Raw genomic sequence first — 20,926 nt, forward strand, 5'->3', positions numbered from 1 at the left:
AGCAGAAATGAGCTGGATTGAACTAGGGAGGCTTCTGAGACAGCCTCTCCTTTTGAGAAGACAAAGCTGTCAGGATGTGTTGCTCATGAAGCTGCATCTAAGCAACTGGGTTGGCTGTAGATGAAGGCACCATTTCAGACAACAGATTACTAAGGTAAATTTGTGGTCTGGGAAAGCAGAATCTGTATCTAACTCAAGAGTCTTCATTTCTAGTCTCTCAGAGGCAAAAATGGAAACCCAGTTGCAGAAGAAAAGCTGACTGTGTTTATCCCTCTATCTTACCTGACAGTAACTTCAGCAAAAATTATAACCAAGACTCTCTTCAGCTTTTCTTTTTCTTCCTGACTGTAATAACATGTAAATTATGTCGGGCTAATTTCTAGTTTCATATTCAGTTTAAAGAGTTTCAATTTACCTGCAATCAGTTTTCTGTAGCACAACACTAGCAAGCGTACAGTGTTAAAGTACAGTACTCTCTTACTAACTCCTCTATGTTTATTTGTCAGCAGGAAAGACAAACAGTTAATTAACAGCTCCACGAGTACAGATAATACAACTGTCAGCGGAAAGAAAGCAGGACTGTCCACAAAGTAAATAAGCTTCCTTTTTTAGCACATGCGGCTAAACTAACTTCTCTTAAGATTAACCTGCTGGAGGGGGACACAATTACACTCGCCAAATACATGAAGGCAACTCTCCATCACTGCCTCTTTACAAAGCACAGAATGAATAATTTCCTTGAAAAAGCAAAAAGTGGGATAAAGCACTGTTTAAATTATATTCATAATGATTTCTTCTGTGATTCTGTGATTTATTTGAAAATATGTTCTCATTATACTGTTATCTAAGCACAACCCATTGTAAGCCAAAAGCAGTTTGGTTCCACATGAATTTAGAGTCATTATTATAATTATTCTCACCAGAACAACCATTAATCACATAAACAATACCTGGCTTGCAGAAAATATGTGGTAAGTAGCTATATTATGATTTAGTATTATTTTTCTTACATTCTTTTAGTCTTACTTGAATACTTATTTTCTAAGAAAATGCTTTTGAAAGAAAAATTAGGAATCATCTTACCTTCAGATTGATGTGTGGCAAGAGGTGTTTGGGTCTCCTTGGAGTAGGATACCACCTCCCGAGGTAAGAAATCAACCTGGGTAATCTTTGACACCCCTAGTTTGTGCAGTCTGCGTCTAAGATGGAATACATGACATCAAAAGGTTACTGTTAGGTGTAAATCAGTAGCAGGAACAAAAGTGTTTGCTTTTATGAACAGGATTAAAAAAAATACTTCAGTGTTTGCTAAGATGAAACACAATGCACTATGTATGAGAAGCACCTAATTACAGTGAAGAAAATTAACCTGGTAACCATTTGCCATAATAAAATATAGTTAGTAAATGCCTCTGGACCTAGATCGTGCTGCTGAAAGGGACTGTAAATGGGAGAAATGACCTGCTCATGCTCCTCATAACATGCAACAAAACAGTCTCCTCTTTCATACTGTTATTACTACAATGTTCTGCCTGCTCAAGAGATTTAATTCTTAGTCTGAGATACCCAACAGTGGAAGAGACACTATAGGTGTAAAATAGGCTGGATTAGGAGTGTTAGATGTCCATCTGAGAGTAGTAAATGAGCGGGGTGAGCAATTTCCATAAAGGAGATTCTCTCTTCCACAGAAATTATCAGCACTGGATTTGCTGTCAGTTTGTGAGTTTTAATGCAAGCTCTGAGACACACCTGGAACAGGGCAAGGATAGCTTTCTTCTTCTACTTCCCTAACTTTAAACAAGCCATATGAACCATATCAGTAAAGCCAAACAATGGTGTGACTGGATAAGGAGAGCCAGCTGAACAGGATCATGAACACTTTTAGTCATACACAGTTCACTCAATGGTGCTGAGGAAATCAGTTTGTTTCCTGAATATTATTTGACTGTCTGTAGGGAGGGAAGAATAAACAAAGACTTGCTTGCAAATGTTTTACTGGAAAAAATGCCAACTTTTAGCAGACAAAAAAATATGCAAATAATAAATGGATCTAGTAAATAAGTCCAGTCGCCCAGATCAACACGTGCAAGCATGCTTACACATTTAAAGGAGATAAATTCACAGACACAGTGTTTTTGAACAGCCACGTTATTAAAAAGAACAATTTGGAAAAGCAGTAAATTCATACACATTATCCATATCCCCTCTGTCTTCCAGAGTGTGAGAAGAACAGAGGTCAACTTTTTTTTTTTTTTTTTTTATAATCTAATTCATTTACAGTGCTTTAGGTATTCAGTTAAGATTGATGTCTGGAAGTAAATGAGTCTCTAAAAGGAAATTGTCATCATTGGAAGACACCTACTGAACTGTTAATCTAGTTAGTGCTATATCATCTATATATTTATCTAATCTGGTTTACTGGCTGAGTTTATATTAAGCTGAATGCAATTTGGTTCAATGGGTAATCAGAATGAATCAGCTGTATCACAAACAATTAGAGTAGTAATAGTTGTTACAGCTCTAAGCATCTTCTTTTAAAAGAGGAAAAAATAACAAGTCACTCTCCTTACAAACATCTGTGACTTTACAATACGAACAAAAGCAATGGTTGTCTGAAAATCCTCTAGGATGGGGCAGAAAAACTTCTGCAGCTTGTGTTACACTTCAAGAATCTGTAACAGCTAACAAATGTTTTAGTACTGCTACATTTTTGTAGCTGATTTAACTAGGGGGTTGTATGAATTCAAGCTTCAATAAATACCCTACCCAGCAAAATGCTTTCTATCCTTCAACACCAGATGGAAAATCTCTCTCTGTTGCCTACTTGGTTGGTCAGACTTCCTTCAAAATCAGTCCTCCAGTGCCCCCAAACCACTGATTCCATTTAGTGAGATTCTTAAGCTTCCTTCATCAAAAGAGCTTCTTCACTGGTTAAGTATCAGCTCTGATTACGTGTTTAATCTAGGCCTAATTAGAATCTCAGCTAATTCTAACAACAGTTTCACATGAGGTCATTCCCTATCTCCTTGACTGACTGGGGATGGGGGAATATTGCTCCTACTGGAGAGCTGGATGTAACTGCTAGTTGGGTTAGCTTCTGTGTAGGCTGTTAACCAAGACATGAGCTATGACCACCCCAGAACACTGTGCTGAGAGAATATATTGAATTTTTCACCTCAGACATTTATAATTCAGTAATTGCTGATGGTTGTACAAATGTACAGAGTTACTCATATCCTGGTAATTACTGGTGAAGGCAGAGAGGTCTTCACTTGGAGGAACATCATCTCTTCTTTTTTGACCCTGATGGTCAACCTGCAATGGTTCTTATCTAACTAAAAGTTGGCCTAACTCTTGTTCTCAAGCACTTAGGGACAACTGAAACATCCTTTCAGTACATGGACTCTTTCAAACATGGACTATAATTGTTCTGGTCTCTAATACTCCTTAGGGCAGCATTAAAATGTCTTATTTCTATTTCCCTTCCATACTTTCCATCTGAGATGCTCATAGTTCTTTTCATTTACAGTTTGCTGAATATTCAACTTAGAGAGGCCATAAACTTTAAGGATTCCTTTGAAAAATGCATCAGTAGGAAGACAGTATCTAATGCCTATACATTAAAATTGGTTCCTTTTTCCACAGGAGGACAAAGATGTATCTTCTGGAAGCATTTAGCTAAACACATCATTTGCATGTTGACTGCAGGATTTCTTTTGTATTGGTATTTTTCTATGTAGTTTCATGACACCAGAGGAAAGTGTGGTTCTCTGTCTTAACTCTGCCTCAGTTTTGAAGTTTTCTTTCAAAACAGACAGGACTTCTCTTACAGAATACCTGTGGGTTCACTCATTGACATCCTTTTCTGTCTTTGCGCTGACGGCTTCTAGAAGATTAAGGTTTTGTGGCTATATGCAGGCTTATCTTTACATGTGTCAAACCACCTTGCCTTGCACAGCCATTTGAGGAACCTTGCTTCTGTAAGTGCTCATCTTTAAATCCAAACTTCTGGGAAAGGGCAGTTGAGATTTCTAAAACATATCTGTATGCTATAATAGCTTGAGAATTTTTTCCTTTTTCTTATGATCCAGGTGATGTTGCAGAATCTGGATCTATCTGAAGTCACACTCAGGTGGAAATAACAAACATAACAGTTCTGGGTGTGGAGAAAGCCTGCCTAGAAAGCCCTCTGGATACTTCTGGTCTTCCTTCCTGGTCAACAGTCAAGCCTCCCCAAGTGCAGCTGAGAGCACTGTCAATCAATAATTAAAGGAAAATCTTTGATTTTTTTTTTTTTTGAAGTCTAGAGAAAGGTGAATGAATTTCACATGAATTGTTGGGGAGAAAACACCAAGAACTAGTCGAAACAGAAGATGCTTGCTTGGAGATGCAGACAGCATGTAAGTTCACAAGTGGAACAACTTTTTCAGCACAGAGATATGGTTTTGCTTATGACTCAAGTTCTGAAGAGCTTGAAGGACCTTTACCTTTCCTTTTTAGAGGAACAATTTATCCTAAATATGTCTGCAGGTAGGCATTTCATATCTTCAAGTCTTGTTGTTTTTCCTATACTATTAATTTTCTCTCCTTTTGCTACTTTTCAAGGTAATTGAAAATAGAGCAACAAATTTTCTCATCTGGAAGAGACTGTAACATTCAGTCTGAGATGCTAATAAACAGCATTTTCACTTGCCAATGCAATCTAATAACTTCAGTGATCACACAGGTGATCCAGATTGAGAAACGTGTATAAACATAATTTTGCAGTTTCCAAGCCATACTTGTGTACTTGGAGTTTCAGCAATAACACAGTACTGACATTAGCTAAGCTTCAAGAGAAAAGCTATTGTTTCTGACTTTCCTTGATTGCCCACAGTAGAAAAGAGAAACGGTTCATGCTATCAGGATTTTCTTGATGATGCTATACTACATTCATAACAAACATGAACCTTTGTTCTTTAATATAATGATCTTTTAAAATGTAAAAATTTGGTACGCTTGGTTAACTGCACCAGTTAGATTCTTCTATCTAAAGTAACTAACTTTTCCAGATAGTTGGGGTAGAGAAGTTCCATCCCAAACTGGAGAATAATAATCTTAGCCCTAGTGTAAGTAGGAAATGCCTGATTGACCTCAACTCAAATAATATGGCATTTACCCTTGGACTGTGATCATATTTAAGTGCACAATTATAAATGCATATACAGCTCCTGAGGAAAGGGGGGAAACAACATAACTATGGCAAAGACAGGAAGGAGGGAGCAAAAGTACCTTGCAAATGATTCAGCAAGAAAATTCTGAATCAACAGGTACAAACAAGAGCAGTGTAACTGTACATGCACATTGAAGTGCCACAATAATAACATTTCATCTGTAATGAAATAGTTATTTGTATTGTGTTTCAGGCAACAGAAGCAGCAGCTTATATTTTAATGAGCTTCCTTCAAAGTGTTATTTTTTTCCACAAATATGTCTTTGCTGAAGCTTCTTATTGATTAAAGTAAAGAAAATAAACTAAAATTATGGTCTTTTTGACCACAAAGCAAATGAAAATCACATAGAAACAGCTCAACTGGGAAGCATTTGCAACATAATTCTTGCAAAGAAATGATAAATGAATAACAAAAAGAGCTGACATATACCCAAGTTCAGAGTCAGACTGGAGCTGCAGCACTGAGGGGTCTGTGTCCCATTGCAAGGTCCTAGGGTGGTAATCAGCCGTGCAGCACAACGGGGGGAAAAAAAGAACACACAGAATTAACTGAAAGGATGAACAAAACCCCATCTCATTAGTTACATGCTGTACGTAGAACATTCAACCTCCAAGTGCAAGGGCGAGCCACAGTATGTCAAACAAGGTTTGCTACTAGCCTATGACAGGACTATTAAAATTACATGATATCAGTAAATAAAAGGGAAGAAGCTGGGTTTCTTTTCAGATTTTAATTAATAAAACTTTTTTTTTTTTTTCCTGAAAGACTTCTAACCCTCCAGTTATGGTTGATGCACTCAGTATGTACAATTTGTAGGCAAAATTTATTGTAATCATGTTTTTTTCTTTTTGTTTGTTTGTTTGTTTTTGATAAAATGGATTGAACACTTGCCATGAATTCCACTGAACAGCAGTCTAACCCTTTGTATTCTCCTAAGACTGACTGTAAGCCATCCTGTAAAGAGTTCTCTGGGTACAAACAACACAAAATGGCACACTGACACCAGTTCTGATGTGTTATGGAGGCACCTGGGACAAATAAATTCCTCCTCTTTTCATCCACAGAAAATTTCTGGGGGAGAGGGGAATGATCCATCTGGAGAAATCAGATGATGGCAGTCTCTTAATGTACTATGGTCATGTGGGACTGTCATAGAAAATTTTAAAAAATTTCAAGAATTTTTCAACAATGCCTACTCATTTTGTTTATTTTACTTTATTTTTCCTCCTAATGAAGCCACACATCATATGCAAGAGAACTGTCCATGACAGCATCAGGAATAAAAGTTTGGCTCCTGGCCACGTTGTTCTGCGATATGAACACGAGATAATGCATTGTACTCACTAGCAGAGGCTAAAGTAAAGGAAAGCACTGCACTCCCACACTAAAGCAAGCAAGTCATGTCTATGCAGTAGATAATGATAGTCCTCAAAATTAAAAACACCACTCATTTCTTTTGAATAGTGTTTTGATACAGAGAATATACTTTTATCACACCCAGCTTAACCCAACCATATAACTAGCCATGTTTAATCTACACAAGCCCTTCTGCAACAGTAGCAACCTCTGCCAATTAATCATTCATATAAACTAAGAAGTTATTCAATTAGATTAGAAATAGATCACATACAGCCATACAATTTTGCCACTCCTATACTCAGTAAATGCACCCGTTCTGTTACCAATGTTAACTCACCCTCTATTGAGACAGACAAAGGCATGTGATTCACTTTGTTGTGTCAGAGTGAAAGATAACCTATCTCAACATCCTGCATGTACAAAAACAATGAAGAATTGTAATGAAAAGGTGCCTGCGTTACATGCAGTGTAAGGGTACTTTTTCCTCTTAAGATATCATGATCCATAGTGATGTGTATTGCCATTAAAGACTCTACAACAATGCAGAAAGACTCCTCTAAAATGAAACAGTATTACAAAAGGATTAGAGATAAAACAATGAAGTAATAAACAACAGATGATTTTCCCTGGAACAGGACTGTAGCTCAAGTGCGGCAGAAAGGTAAGCGGACATAAAGATCTGAATGCCTGATGCAATGCAAAAGCATCAGTGTCTAATGCATTACATATACACCATTAAAAATGCTATCTGTGTGAAAATGCCTTGTAATGTCACCAAGGTCAGTAACATGCAGTAGGACTCACTATGCATATGCCTATTTCTAATGTTATAGCTGCCTAGGGACTACTTATACAGGCTTTCCAAACAGTTACAAGAAAATATACATAACTCATTTCAGTTATTTCCCCCCTCCATCCAGTTCCAAATGTACAAAATTTCCCAAGGGAAGACTAATAAAGACTATTGCATCAGAAAAACTCCATTAACAAATGATTAAAGCAAGAGCTTGCAACAGGTCTCTGCAAAGACCCAGACCTTACAGTCCACCTCTGAGAATCCAGACCAAGTTACAAGAGGGCACATTTACCTCACACTCAGCTGGTTGCCTGAACAAAATGGATTTAGAGACCTCACACAATTGAGACAGCACTCAAATCCCCCAAATATGAGCACAGCAATACTTATTGTGGAAATTTCCAATGCAAAGATATGTATTCAACCCCTAGACCAATAATAATAATAATAATAAAATCTTAGATTTGTACTCCAAATAATACTTTTTTGGTTTGTTTTGTTTTGTATCATGCTACAACTTGAAAAGTCTTGAAAAATAAATAAGGAAGTGATCTGCTGTGTTGTCCTCCCAAGCTCAGCTGAACAACGTTATTGCAAAAACTGAGGCTGCAGGTAGCAGATCGTCAGGTCCCAAGTCTTGCCCTAGGAGACACGATGCAAGTGGCTACGCTTAAATCAGGGAGCAACTACATGCTTCAAGGAAGAAGACTGGTTTGCCCTTTGCCTCTTCCTGCTACCTGAAGAATGTCTGCAGATCAAAATGAAAGTGAGTGAGCAGTAGAGATGTAATATGGACCTGCAGTATAGCCAGTTCCCATGGCAATAACACCAGAGAAGAAATAAACAGATTCTTGATGGACTAGCAACACAGAGATGCTGTTAACTAGCCTGTGCTGTTACCTGGACTAGGAAAGTAAAGCTAATCTCTTTGTGAAGAGCAGATTTTATGGCATTCCCTGATCATTTCAATGAGTATTACCATTATGTTTGTTCTGCTGTGGACAGCTCTCAATGGGGATTGTGAAACGCCATTGGATCTGGGTGAAAAATCAGTGTTAACCTTTATCAAACCTAGTACACAAATTCTTTCCCAAAAGATTTATTTTTTTCATTAAGAAAAGGATTGCGTATTGCTGCTCTTTTTTTTCTTTCTTCCTCATATGTAAAAACTGATTTTGGCTTTGGGACTTTGGCCACCCAAAGATAGGGGCAGAGGTTGTAACATTGCAGACCCCAAAGACAAGTGCATGGACCTAGGAGAACTGTTTGACTGGTAGCTCAGCAGTCAGGCACAGGTGCTCCCACTCAGTATGAGTGAGCATAATTTGGGAAAAGTTCCCTTGAACAGGCTGAATGGATTTTGGCACAGGTCTATGTAGAAGAGATCTAAAGCATTTTGCCACATTTTAATGGGGAAAAGAGACTTGAGCATTATACAGCAGCTAAAAGCAGCACTCCCTTGCACATTACTGTCCTTCCACAAATCTCCTGGAGTCCACCTGAGTTGAGCCTCCTTCTTCAGGTGAACTGAGTGCACATGGCATGGAAAGAGACCCTGGAAACTCCACAGAAGGAAACTCACTGGTCATGGGAGTCCCAGCCAGGACTAAGCCAGATCAGGCTGTTCCCATCACCCAGAAAGCAGAGACACTGTTTTAATGAGAACTACCCATTGTTTCAATGCTGGTTGCTACATAAGTCTCCCACGCAGTGACAAACAATAGCCCTGCTATCAATCTTCCTTCCACACGTTTGGTGAACAACGGCTGCCCTTGAGTGATCGTAGGATAAAAACTAACTATTATCAAACAACAGATTGTTCTAAAGCAGCATGAAGGGAACAAGGACTTTAAGATCTTGCACTAAGTAGACAACGTAGAGGTGTTATTACCTCTCTTTAAAATGTTCTGCTTTCATGCCTTTAGATCCTCTATTTTAGTATTCTGTATTTGCTATGTATTATGATCTCAGTAATTCAGGAATTTAGGACAGCATTCTTAGATGCTGCTGCTGTTTCAGCTATTTGTACTGAAAAAGTACTAGTTCATTTTGATGCAACGCATCTTCTTTCTCCCCAGTCAATAAGGGAATAACCTGGAAGAAGAAAGCAAGGGGAGAAAGAGACCAAGATGTCACACATTTAAGAAAAGATTAGATGGTAAAGCAACTTGTGACATTTTTCTATTCTGAATTCATGTCCACAGCCTTAGGGAGATATTCAGAACAGAATTCCAAGAGGATGGGAGCTGTTGCAAAATTTAAGGAAGTAAAAGGCATTTGAACAGAAGCATTCCCTTTTCTGTATTATTATTACAAAGGAAAAGCAGACACTCTGCCATATGTTAGGGTGCCCTGTGGAACCTTACTTCCAGACTGTTTTATTCTAACTGCATCATGTTGTTTATGTAGATTAAAAATGTGGAAAAGGCTATAACAAATAAGCTACAAATAAAATAAAACATTTGAACTCTTTTAGGAAATTCCCAACCTCATAATGCATTAACGAAACATCACTTTTATCATCTAAAACTGTCTGGAATTTGTGAGAACTTCTCAGCTGATTTAAAAAACTCTGAATCTGGCCTTAATGATACTATATGAAATATGTAAGGCATCAGTGCCAACACATACACTTATTAAGACCTCATCATGAAAGGATATTTAATACCCTGAATTATGGTCAGATTGTGGTACAGCTCAGCTCTGGTAAATGCCCTAATCCAGCATGTTGGCAGCTTTGTTCTGTCTCTTCTTCCCTGAAGCTAAAATCAAATCCTCCCTCATCCGTTGCTGATGCTGCAGAACATGTGTTCTGCATGACTTCTCTTCTCCCCCCACTTTCCCTTCCCAGGTCAAGAGCAGCCAGGCCTGAAAATTTGTGCTTTTGAAAAAGGCTACTCACAGAAGTAACAGCAAACCCTGCTTTTCCAAGGGGCCTCTTGCAGGGTAGAAATCTCTTTGCTGCATTGCAAATCGTTCCTTCAAGCAGAACTGGAGAAAAATAAATACCATGTTACAGCATCTCCTATCACCAGGTACTACTAGGTGATACACTTCATTATTTAATGAAACACCATTAGACGGGACAGATCCCAGCTCTAGCATCTTCCTTTGCACTAACAGCAACATCTTACAATGATCCCTTGTGTGGAGAACAACTGTGCCCTTCTAACCCAAAATACATTGAAGGAGCGTGCCATGGCTCCACAGATTGAACTGTTCAGATGTTTTCAGAGATCAGAGGCCAACCCCATTAAGCAAAATACAGACTGTTCCCAAACTGAAAGACAAAAAATGAAGGGGGAGTCACTCACAGCATATCAAGTCTCAAAACGCCTTTGCTTACCAGAGCAATGCTTCTAAAATTATATGAATGTTGGGAAGAAATGACTATTGCCACTTTCCCTGTCCAAGGTAGCAGGTATGTTTATACCCATCTATCTTCAGGCACCTGAAGGAAGTGCTCTAGCAGGGAAACAATCATGACTGCCTTCCTACACAGGAGCAGAAAGACAGGAGATTGATCCATATACGAGTTCTGCGTACCCAACCTAGACTCCAACCACGAGTCAGTGTCAGAGGTGCCTGTCCACAGGGAATCTGGGGAGAAAGGCCAACTAATGGGTGGGTAATCAACCCAATGAAGCATCTACATTATATGCCCACAGTGGAGCAGCACGAGCATCTTTCCTCTCTGCCATGCCATTCTCAGGAAAGTATCCCTCCCCTGGCCACTGATGGTGGGACCATGAGCATATCTACGTCATGTTTGAAAGAGGGTCTGGGGATCTACACACCAGTCAGCCCATCTCAGTCTGTGGTAAGGCAAAGGAACAAATCCTCCTGGAATGTATTTTTAAGGATGTGATAGTGAAGAAGAAGGTGAGTAGTCAGCACAGATTTATGAAGGGGGAAATGTGCTTAACCAGCTAGAAACCCCATCAACAAAATGACTAGTTTGATGGAGAGCAGTGAGTATTCTTTATCTCAAGTTTAGTGAGGCTTTTGATACCTTTTCCCAAACTATCCCTATAGACAAACCGATGAAGTATGGACTAGGTAAGTGAACACTGAGGAGATTGAAAATTGGCTGAACTGCCATGCTCACAAGGCTGCAGTCAGTAGCACAATGTCCAGCTGGAGGCCAGTCACAGGTGGAGTACCCTGAGGTGAAGTCTGAGTCCAATACTGTTAAATATCTTAATTAATTACCTATAGGACAGAGAAAAGTGCACTCTCAGCACGTCTGCAGATGATACAAAGCTGAGAGGAATCACTGATAAACCAGATGGCTGTGCCATCCAAGGGACCTTTACAGGCTGGAGAAATGGGCTGGCAGCAACACCATGAAGCTGAATGAAAAGAAAGGCAAAGTCCTACACTTCGGGAAGAAAAACCCCATGCATGCCAAGTGCTGCCTGGCTGGAGAGCAGCTCTGAGGAAAAAAGAGCCAGGGGTACTGGTGAGTTTGTGGAGTCTCCATCATTTCATATAGTCAAAGCCCAACTGGACATGGCCAGAGCAACCTGTTCTAGGTGAACACCTCCCATCCTCAGCCTTCCAGTTCTGGGGTTGTGTGATTCAGTGCTCCCCCTTTCATCCTCTGCTAGCACGCGCTGAAGAGTCAAGATGCTATCTGCTCTGACAGGAGAGCTATTTGAAAGCCTGCAGTGTTCTACCTACTTCTTGCTTTCTTTTCTTCTAACTTCAAATGCAACTTGAAAAAAAGCAAACTTGGAAAAAAGAGCAGTAAAAAAAAAAAAAAAGTGTTTTTAGGCAAAAGTCCTAACTAGTAAAGAATAAAGAGACTCTTGTTTTTTACTTTTATGCAAAGATGAGCCCCATGCTTAAAATACAGGCATAGATCACAATTTCCATGAGATTCGGCACTGCTTACATTATAACTGTGCATCTGCATATGGATAATATATTGAAGAATAGGTTCCACCCAACTCTTGTATTCTTAAAAATACCGGATATAACAATTGTGAGATTTTATTTTAAAATTGCTGGTAAAATACTAGGATTTAGACACGTTTAAATGCATTTCTTCAATATGATACCAAATATTTTCACCTAAATTACAATCCAGTATTATTTGCAAGTTTAATATGTAATCTATTGTGTATCTAGACTTTTTTTTCCCCAAGGTCTGAACATTGCCAGAATGAATTTAAGACTAGAAAACTGTCAGTGAGAAACTACTGCACGTTTGAAAACATATAAGTGTATAGATAAGCTGTTTGTTTTTATTCCTTTCATTCTAGATTTTTGTAATCTTAATTTTCTCCTCTGTAATTTTCACTTTCTGATATTTGTCATACACTTAAGATGTCTCCAAAAAAAAAAAAAAAAAAAAATCAAGAAAAAGAAGACTCAGAGCTATTACTCAGAGATGGAAAAGTGCCACTTGCCTCAATTGGTGTTTTGCATTTAAGCCACTGTTCTGGTGCCATCTGTGCTCTGTTTAGCGGATCTGTTCCACTCTGAAAGGATTGGCAAAAACAAAATACCTTCCTTGTGCTACTTGTTTTCTGAAGCACATTATAAGCAAGATGGTTATCAGCATTTAGGGAGGGTTTGTGCCTCTCAACAAGACGCTCACTTACACGCAGACTCTCACATACAGCAGAATGGCCTGACATCACTGTGGATTCTTGTATTTGGAGCTGGGCTGGTAATCATAAAATAAAATGCCATAATGCATTCAGCGAACAAGGAGTTTGGCACCACTGCTGGAGCTCAGCCAGATACTTGGGCTTGCATTTACACTCCCAAGCAGGCTGACACCTCAGACTTCCAGTCTTCACCAATAAAAAGAGCAACTATGACCTCCCTGGGAGCAGAACACCGTCTTTCAGCTGCCTGGCAACCTTAGCAGCACTTCTCAGAAGGGCATGAGTTTAAAAAACTCTTTTTTTTTAAGGTATATTTATAAAAAATTATAGACATGGTAATATTTAAAACCTATGTATATTTCAACATCCTTCTTAAATCAAGGCTATATTGCTGAACGTATTTAATAATTTGCAAAATCCACTTGAAATTTAAATCAGAATGGACAATTCTGGCATAGTTTTAATTATAAGGATATATAACAGGACAAACACCTTGTTGATTTTAATTCCATAGAATTCAGCTAAGTAAATCAGAATTTAAATTCATCATGGACTTATTTCATTTATTTGAAGTCTGTCCTTTTGATTCAGGTCTACTTTACAGGATATGATCTCCTGGCAATGTAATGAGCCTTGTCATTCGCACAGTTTCTATGCTACAGCTACAGAAATCTTTCTTAGTCTGGAAATTTATGCTGGTTTACCAGAAGGGTCACTGTGAACAGCAGGCAGTATCTGCGAGGACAAAAGGTCACATAGTTAGAAGCTTCTGCTGAGCCTATGAATTCACACAGATTTACTGTAAGTGCTGGATAGCATGAAGTGTCATCTTGAAAATGCATTAATAAAAAACATGTTCAGGAGGGGGAAGGCACAAGTCGCTTTGTTCTTGTAGCAAACCCTGAAGCAGTTTGAAAATTCTTTTTAAAAAAATATTTATTTATTTATTTATTTTTTACACCAAGAATATGTCTAAGCAACAAAACAGAACTCAGATGATCGGAAATGCTATCGGGTCCTGCAGATGCTTTAAAGGAACTGCAGTACTCACATTGGGGCACTTTGATCCAAAAGGATGTGTAGATAAGGAAAGTTTTCTCAAAAACTTCAGGGGACTTTGGAAACAGTCCCCTAAAGGACAAGGCTATACTTATTAATCAAATCTAGTAAAGACAATCCATAGTGTTTCAGAAGAGTCAAACAGCAACCAGAAGCTGCAATACTGTCTGGTATTATTCAACTGAAGAACGTGAAAAAAAGGCAAATTTTCACATTTGTGTCAGAGTAATTGAGTACCTAGGAGAAGAGTCGATGCTTTCCTTCCTTTACACAATTTATTTTGTGATAGTGTACCTATGTGTATGAACAGAAACAGCAAAATCCTTCCAGAAGAGGAGGAGATTTTTGCTACAAAATAGAAAATTGAAAGCAAGAACTCACTGTATGACAGTTATCAAAATGTTAGATTTTCTCACATCAACAGTTAAAATGTCAAAAATGTTCATAACACTACTATCTGTCTTTTAATAGACCAGCTTAGATTTATTCTGCTTTAGAACTGTTAGATCTGGGGATTTAGTGAAATCTTTCCAGTAGCAAGAATTTGCATTTTATGGACTTGAAGAAAAATCCTAAAAAAAGAGTTACTGAAATAGCTACTCAGAGTCTCTTTTTATTTTACCAGATTAAACATAAAATTGTGAATGGGTATTTTCTGAGGAGCTTTTCAGCAGGCTTGTGAGGAAGAAAAAGTCTACATGTACAAACTGTACCAGTTTAACTACGTTAAACTGTTTAACATTAGAGATAATCTCACAAAATTTAATTAAATCAAGATGAGATTCTATACAAGAAAAATTCTGCTTAGGCTGAGCTGGCCTTAGCAAGTAAGTTGTTTTAAAGACTAATAAAATGACCTGTTTTTTTTCTAAAAGCATTAGTGTATTAGTCCCCCAAATCATCTGATTATCTGACTAAATATATGCATGATATGCCTGGAAAAAGCTACAGAAAAATAATTACTGCTGATAATCTAAATGGTTAAGTGGGGCTTTAAACATTAATATTATTTTCTTCTGGATGCAGCTGGGGCTCAGGTTTCCAAGGCATTTTATGAAGCACCCTGGGAATGGCAATCTTCCCTTCTCCTTTAATTTATAGCATGGAGATGCTTGCTAATGAGAAAAATAATCAAAGATCTGGAGGACTGAACTCTATCCATCCTTCAGGAATGAAAGCACAAAAATCCTTAATGATGCCACAGGCTCACATGCTAAAAGGATTGCAGATGATTCTAATTAATATGGACCATTCTGACTTTGTAACTGGCACGCACTGAGAAACACTCCTTGCTTTCTAGGTCAGATGTGCAGACACTTGAAAGCGACTGCCAAATATCAGTCCCGAAGGTGTCTGCTTATGTTTATAGGCTAAAAAAAAAATCGGCAGGGAGAGGCTTCAGAAATTTTGTGCTAAATATACACCGAATGTAAAGGAGTAGGATTATGGTTGTTCTTGTGCAGGCACAAAAGGAGGGAGCAGGATGCAAGAAACCCACCATTTCCTCCAGCTGTATGTATGGACCTATATAGGGCAAGCCCTGACGTTTGCAAGCAGCTCCATGCAGTATTCACGCCGAGCAGTCTGTGCTCTGTGGAAAAGGATTGGCCAGCACTGCTCCTGTCACATAAATGGGTTGCAAATGGGAAATGTGAGAGATTTGCTGTTTTGCTTTAAAAAGCAGAGAATTTCTGTGAATTTCAGTGAATTTCTACAGCAATGACAGCTGAGGCAGTTGAACCCAGTCCCTGGGTCACTCCTTCACACACACCAGGAAGATTCAGGCCAGGAAGACTTAAGGCACAATTTGGCCTCTAACACTGAAAGAAACTGTAAGATGAAACTCATGTGCCAAGAGATCCCAAGGAGGGTACCACGGTAAATATAGAAGAAAATTGAACAGCTGGGATGTATAATTCTGCCTTATCTTGTAATGACAAACATCCCATCCCAAGCCCAAACCCACCAAAACAGAGCGACAACCCCACGGGTTACCTCATGTGCCTCTAGCCACCAGACAAACCTTTCTGTTGACTCTCCACTCAGATTCATGTCTGTGCTGCACAACAGTCCCTAGGGTTAAAAACCTTCTTTTTTGAATAAAACACCATTCAAGTGAAGATCACCATAAAGTAGCTATTTTCCCTTGGTCTTTCCTGCAGCTCTCTTCAAGTCTTTACATTGTTCCGTGCTTCCCTTTGGCTCAGCACATTTATGAAATATGTATGCCAGTAAAACAGCCATTTAAAAGCCATTTTGCACATATAAACTGGTCTTAAAATAAATAAACAAATAAATCTGATACTAATAACAGTTAAAGCTGCTGCTCCTGGGGCAACACAATATAGACCCACTTGTACCGGTCACATTTATGGAGGATCCCTGTCATTTGCGAAATGGGTAACACAATGAAGTGTGGAGAATTTAACGCTAAGCAGCAATGATGAACAGCATCAGTGCAGAGAACCTGTCAAACGCACTTACTTAATGATAAAGTAGCTGAGCCTTAGGCAATGTGGCTATGTGGCAGTGGTTTTAGCAGATCTTACAGAAATGTGTTTTTATTACGGTCTATAAGAGATGTTTTCTGTACCTAAAGAGAGGACAGAAAATATGCTGCACAGACTGTAAAAGACAATCCACTACAATAACCCAACCTTCCTGTACAACTGAACTAGAGAACAGGATCCAACCTCTTCCTTTGCCTTCTGCATGCATCTAAACAGCAAAGCAGACATCTAAAAAGGGGAGTGGCATCCTGGTACCCTTTCTTCAGCTTGTCAGTGTGTTTTATTACTGACTATGTAAGGAGTTGTTTAAAAATAAAACAGTGAAAATAAAAGCTGAGTTGCAATGCCTGTTTTTTTTCAGGCAGAAAGTCTGAAAAGCACAGAACGTAAAGACTTCAGTGGCATTTGGATACACTTACAAGAGATCAGCAAACAAATTCTTTATGATTTTAATTGTTACGTGGCAAAGAACACACTTATTAACTAGATGTACCTTTTTTTAGTCTTGGCTGACAGTGAGCAAGGTTACACACAAAACTGCAAAAGGGTAAATATATTGTTTAAGTAAGTGCCATGCACTGACTCATTCAGTGCCCAGATGCTCCAGAGCTACCTCCTTCCCTTGTGACTATTATCTGAGAAAGAAATGTTTGTGTTTAAGATTCAGACGTGATGCGATGTAGAGTTACCTCAAGTCCAACGTGTGTGTTTAGGCACTGTATAAAAGCAGAACACTGAATAACTGCACAAAAAGGAGTAAATACCACAATGCAGAGAAAAAGGTCTGGAATTACATCTGCTTCTCCCTGCATCAGGTCAATACAAACTGAGGGCAGACATCAAGACAGTGAAAGAAAACATATCGTGAGGTATTCTTTTTATACCCAAGGGGCTCAAAGCATGCACAGTAGATGGAAGAAACTCAGAGTCACATTCGATGAAAACTTACACAGATGGAGACAAATATTGTCAGCAAACTTCAAAAGAGAGTAAGAGAACAGAAGACATGCTCTTGATTCCCTGTCAGTAAGAACATCCAAGCTGATGTGACAGCTGCTACTGTGCTGTCTGGAACACAATCTGGGGACACATTCAGAGGTCACAGTCACTGCAAGATGAACTGACACAGTGGACAAAAAAGCATGCCAACAGCCCCAACCAAAGGCAATACAGCTCCCCTGGGAAAAGCCCTCCAGCATCACAGACAGCTGTTCTATTCCTAGGATGGCTGCAGCTTTTCACTTAGAAACAAAAAACTGCAGTGATGATGAGACAGCCAGGGTTACGTAGTGGTCTAACTCCTATGAGAAATTGCACATTGCTGCTACAGAACTTCTTTGAAAGATTTTATTTCCCTTTATTTTTTTTTCTTTCCTTTGCTACCTAATGCTATGCTCAAAGTTATTTTCTCACTATCTCTCATTAAATATTTACAGCTTCATCTTTACAAGGACTGACCCTGCAAAGCTTTACTGCAAATAAACTGCAGGCCCTGAAGGAAGCTAACCGATTTCAGTGCATCAAATGCATTTCAAAAACTGTGTTGACAATGGAGCAACAACATAATCCAGGTAAAAACCATTTAAACTAAGTATTATGTAGTGCCCTAATCCAAGCAAGATCAACAATTATAGAATGCATAGCTGTAGCTAGACAAAAACACCAAAACTAATGGACTGTGAGAGAAATAGTATGAAATAATCAACCTGGATGCTTGAATTATATTACAGCAGATAAAAGACTACACTGAAGTAACCGCTCTCTGATAGCAGCTACCAGAAGATTCAGAATGCTTCCTATCATCTTTGCCTTTGTGGTAGCCCACAAAATAATCAGGTAGCTAAACATATGGGCTGCAAAATATGCAAGTTAGAAATCAAAAGAGCACAGATGAAGTTGCTGCAGAAAGAAAGGCAACCATTAACCTTTACATGTCCAAGACAGCTGAGCCTTTTGCATTTTACTGAGCAGATGGAAGGTGGGAAACCTTATACATAGCCTAATGGGATTCCTGTGTTCCAGTGCAAAATGCACACAGGGAAGTGCTATGTGCATGGAGCTTCACTGCACTCACACGCACACAAAGCCCATTGTTCGACAATACATGTAACTGGGATGCCACTGTGCAAACCTGTAACTGTATGGTAATGAATCCAACTGGGAACATACAGAAACAGCTAAGGAGAAAGGAGAAAAAAATGGGCCAAATGGCTAAATCACACCTTCATCCCCAAATGGAGCTCCTCCAAGCATGCAATACACCAAGCTGAGCACACAGACACCTTACAGGTAACACAAGGATACACACCAGAGCAGGCTAATATTAGCGATGAAAGTTGCTCGGTCACGGGAGCGCATCCTTCCAGCAGAGAGACATTTCTAGTGTCTTATGTTGAGCTTGCATGCAAAGTGCAGACCAACCCTAGTGCTCTGGCTCTACCTGTGTCATGGTACTGAGGCTCCTCCAGAAAGCTGGCTTAATCCACAAGACCTAATATTGCACTACATAGCTTTGAAGCACTGTGTAAGGTTTGTCCTTGTACACTCCCCCAGATGAAGCTGTGAGTGCTGAGGAGATGAGATGTAAGAATGTCCGAGGTATGATAGCTAGCAAACCATGCCTCTCCCATGGGCACTGGTTTATGACAGTTAAGAAGGGTGTGCAAAGCCATGTGGAAATAGGAAAACTGCTCTCTGTGCAATAGGGCTGTAATGAACTGTTTGGAGCAGCTTGGTAACAAAGAGCAGCACATGCTGAACCTATTTCTTAGGCTTACAGTTATGGTAAAGTCTTCCAGAATCAACGTATAACACATCCCTGCTTACCCAGAATTGATCCCTACTACAACCAAGAAAAAAAAAAAAAAAGTTTCCTGTCCTGTCCAACTGAAAGCATTCAAAGCAATTCCAAGCACCACTGTTCATCTACCACATGGTCTTTCTTACTGTTGCTGTAACACTGTCCTGCCATGTATCAAACAGGACATTGGAATGCTCCTGAAACCTGGTGTTGTCCTTAGTGAAAAGGCTATGATAAATAGCAACATGGTACTAAAGGTCAAGCAGCAAAAACAAAACAAAACAAAACAAACAAAACAAAACAAAACAAAACAAAACAAAACAAAAAAAAAAAAACAAACATAAAAACTTGGGCTACACAGGACAGAAATGGTTCCATAATTCAGTGCTATTACATAGTCCTCCCCACACCTTCTGCTAATAAGCTTAATCTCATCAGGGAAAAGGCAATGTTGTTTGAGCTATTATGCTGGAGATAATGGACAATGGTGCTGCAGGCCGGCAGCACTACTCATGTATAGATCTTCTGCCAAAAGGGACTATCCTGTGCAACAAAAAGCTGTATGACTCTTCCGAATGAATGGCTGTTTGAGCTATTATCTGCCTGTTGGGCAGGCACATTATCCTGAATGAGAAATGTCCAGTGATAGAAGATCCAATGGAGTTTTTAAGTAAATCACTTTAGTGATTAATTTGTCTGATCATTAAAATTTTACAAAGTTTTTTCTGGTTTCATATTTGTCTAGCTTCAATGCCAAAAAACTTGCTGCTGTTACGCATTGCCTGATGGGGCCCTTCTTCTCCCCATATAACTAGTTTCCATAGTGAACAAGTTATCAGCTAGTTTTCATCTTCTTATGTAAAATCAAATGAGGTCTCTGGTTCCAGGACAAGGCCTACTTAACACTGTCTGAACCCTCACAATTTATCAAGAACCTTCCTGAAAAGCGGCTGTCAGAAACTTGTATTTCTAGATTTAGCTCAGCTATACTCACTGTTCTGTAAGAAATCACAGGAATTTTCACAGGAAATTGCCAGTGGAAGCAAGCTTCAGATATACCTGATAAACAGATTGAGTCTGACAACTGCCAGGTGCCAACATCTCAGAGGAGTTTGAACACGACCTAGTTCTGCACTGTTATCTCACATGGGCACACACAAAGATCTCTTGCTTTCCTCAGAGCTCTCAGTAGGGCCTCTCTTAAAGGCAGTAGCAGCCTCTTTCCTCTCCAAGTTGGACAGCTCCATCACACGTGCATGTCTGAGTGTACTCCTGCACACAAACCCACACTGAATACACCTACACACACCCAGTGACAAGCTCACTGCCACCCAGTGCTACCCGCTGGTTATAGGGATTCCCCGGGGCCTGTAGAACTTCCATTACCACACATCAGTCAGGACAGGCACAAACACCCTTGGCTGTCCTGGTACAAAACACAGCATTGTGAATACCAGAGAGGATGGCAAGCAAACCCGTGGACAGCAAGTAAGGTCTTGGAATTAACACAGAATTCCCAGTACGGTCTCACTAATCCAGAAAATGGATCTAAAATGATACCCCACAATGTA

The 20,926-nt window shown here is 39.2% G+C and overlaps 1 protein-coding gene across 7 annotated transcripts in view; it reads right to left on the reverse strand.

The window, feature by feature from the left end:
• Positions 1 to 20,926, reverse strand: part of DYNC1I1 (dynein cytoplasmic 1 intermediate chain 1) — a 188,727-nt gene that overhangs the window by 145,942 nt on the left and 21,859 nt on the right. For 4 of the 7 annotated variants that reach the window (XM_072033627.1, XM_027450824.3, XM_027450830.3 and 1 more), the window contains exons 6-7: positions 5,643 to 5,702; positions 1,084 to 1,199 (exon numbers count right to left, since the gene is read on the reverse strand). In XM_072033627.1, the coding sequence (XP_071889728.1) occupies positions 1,084 to 1,199; positions 5,643 to 5,702 (176 nt within the window). The remainder of the gene's footprint in view (positions 1 to 1,083; positions 1,200 to 5,642; positions 5,703 to 20,926) is intronic. The other 3 variants (XM_027450829.3, XM_027450832.3, XM_027450831.3) reach the window with 1 other exon arrangement.

This window comes from Anas platyrhynchos, chromosome 2 (genome assembly GCF_047663525.1).
Source record: "Anas platyrhynchos isolate ZD024472 breed Pekin duck chromosome 2, IASCAAS_PekinDuck_T2T, whole genome shotgun sequence".
NCBI classification, from domain to species: Eukaryota; Metazoa; Chordata; class Aves; order Anseriformes; family Anatidae; genus Anas; species Anas platyrhynchos.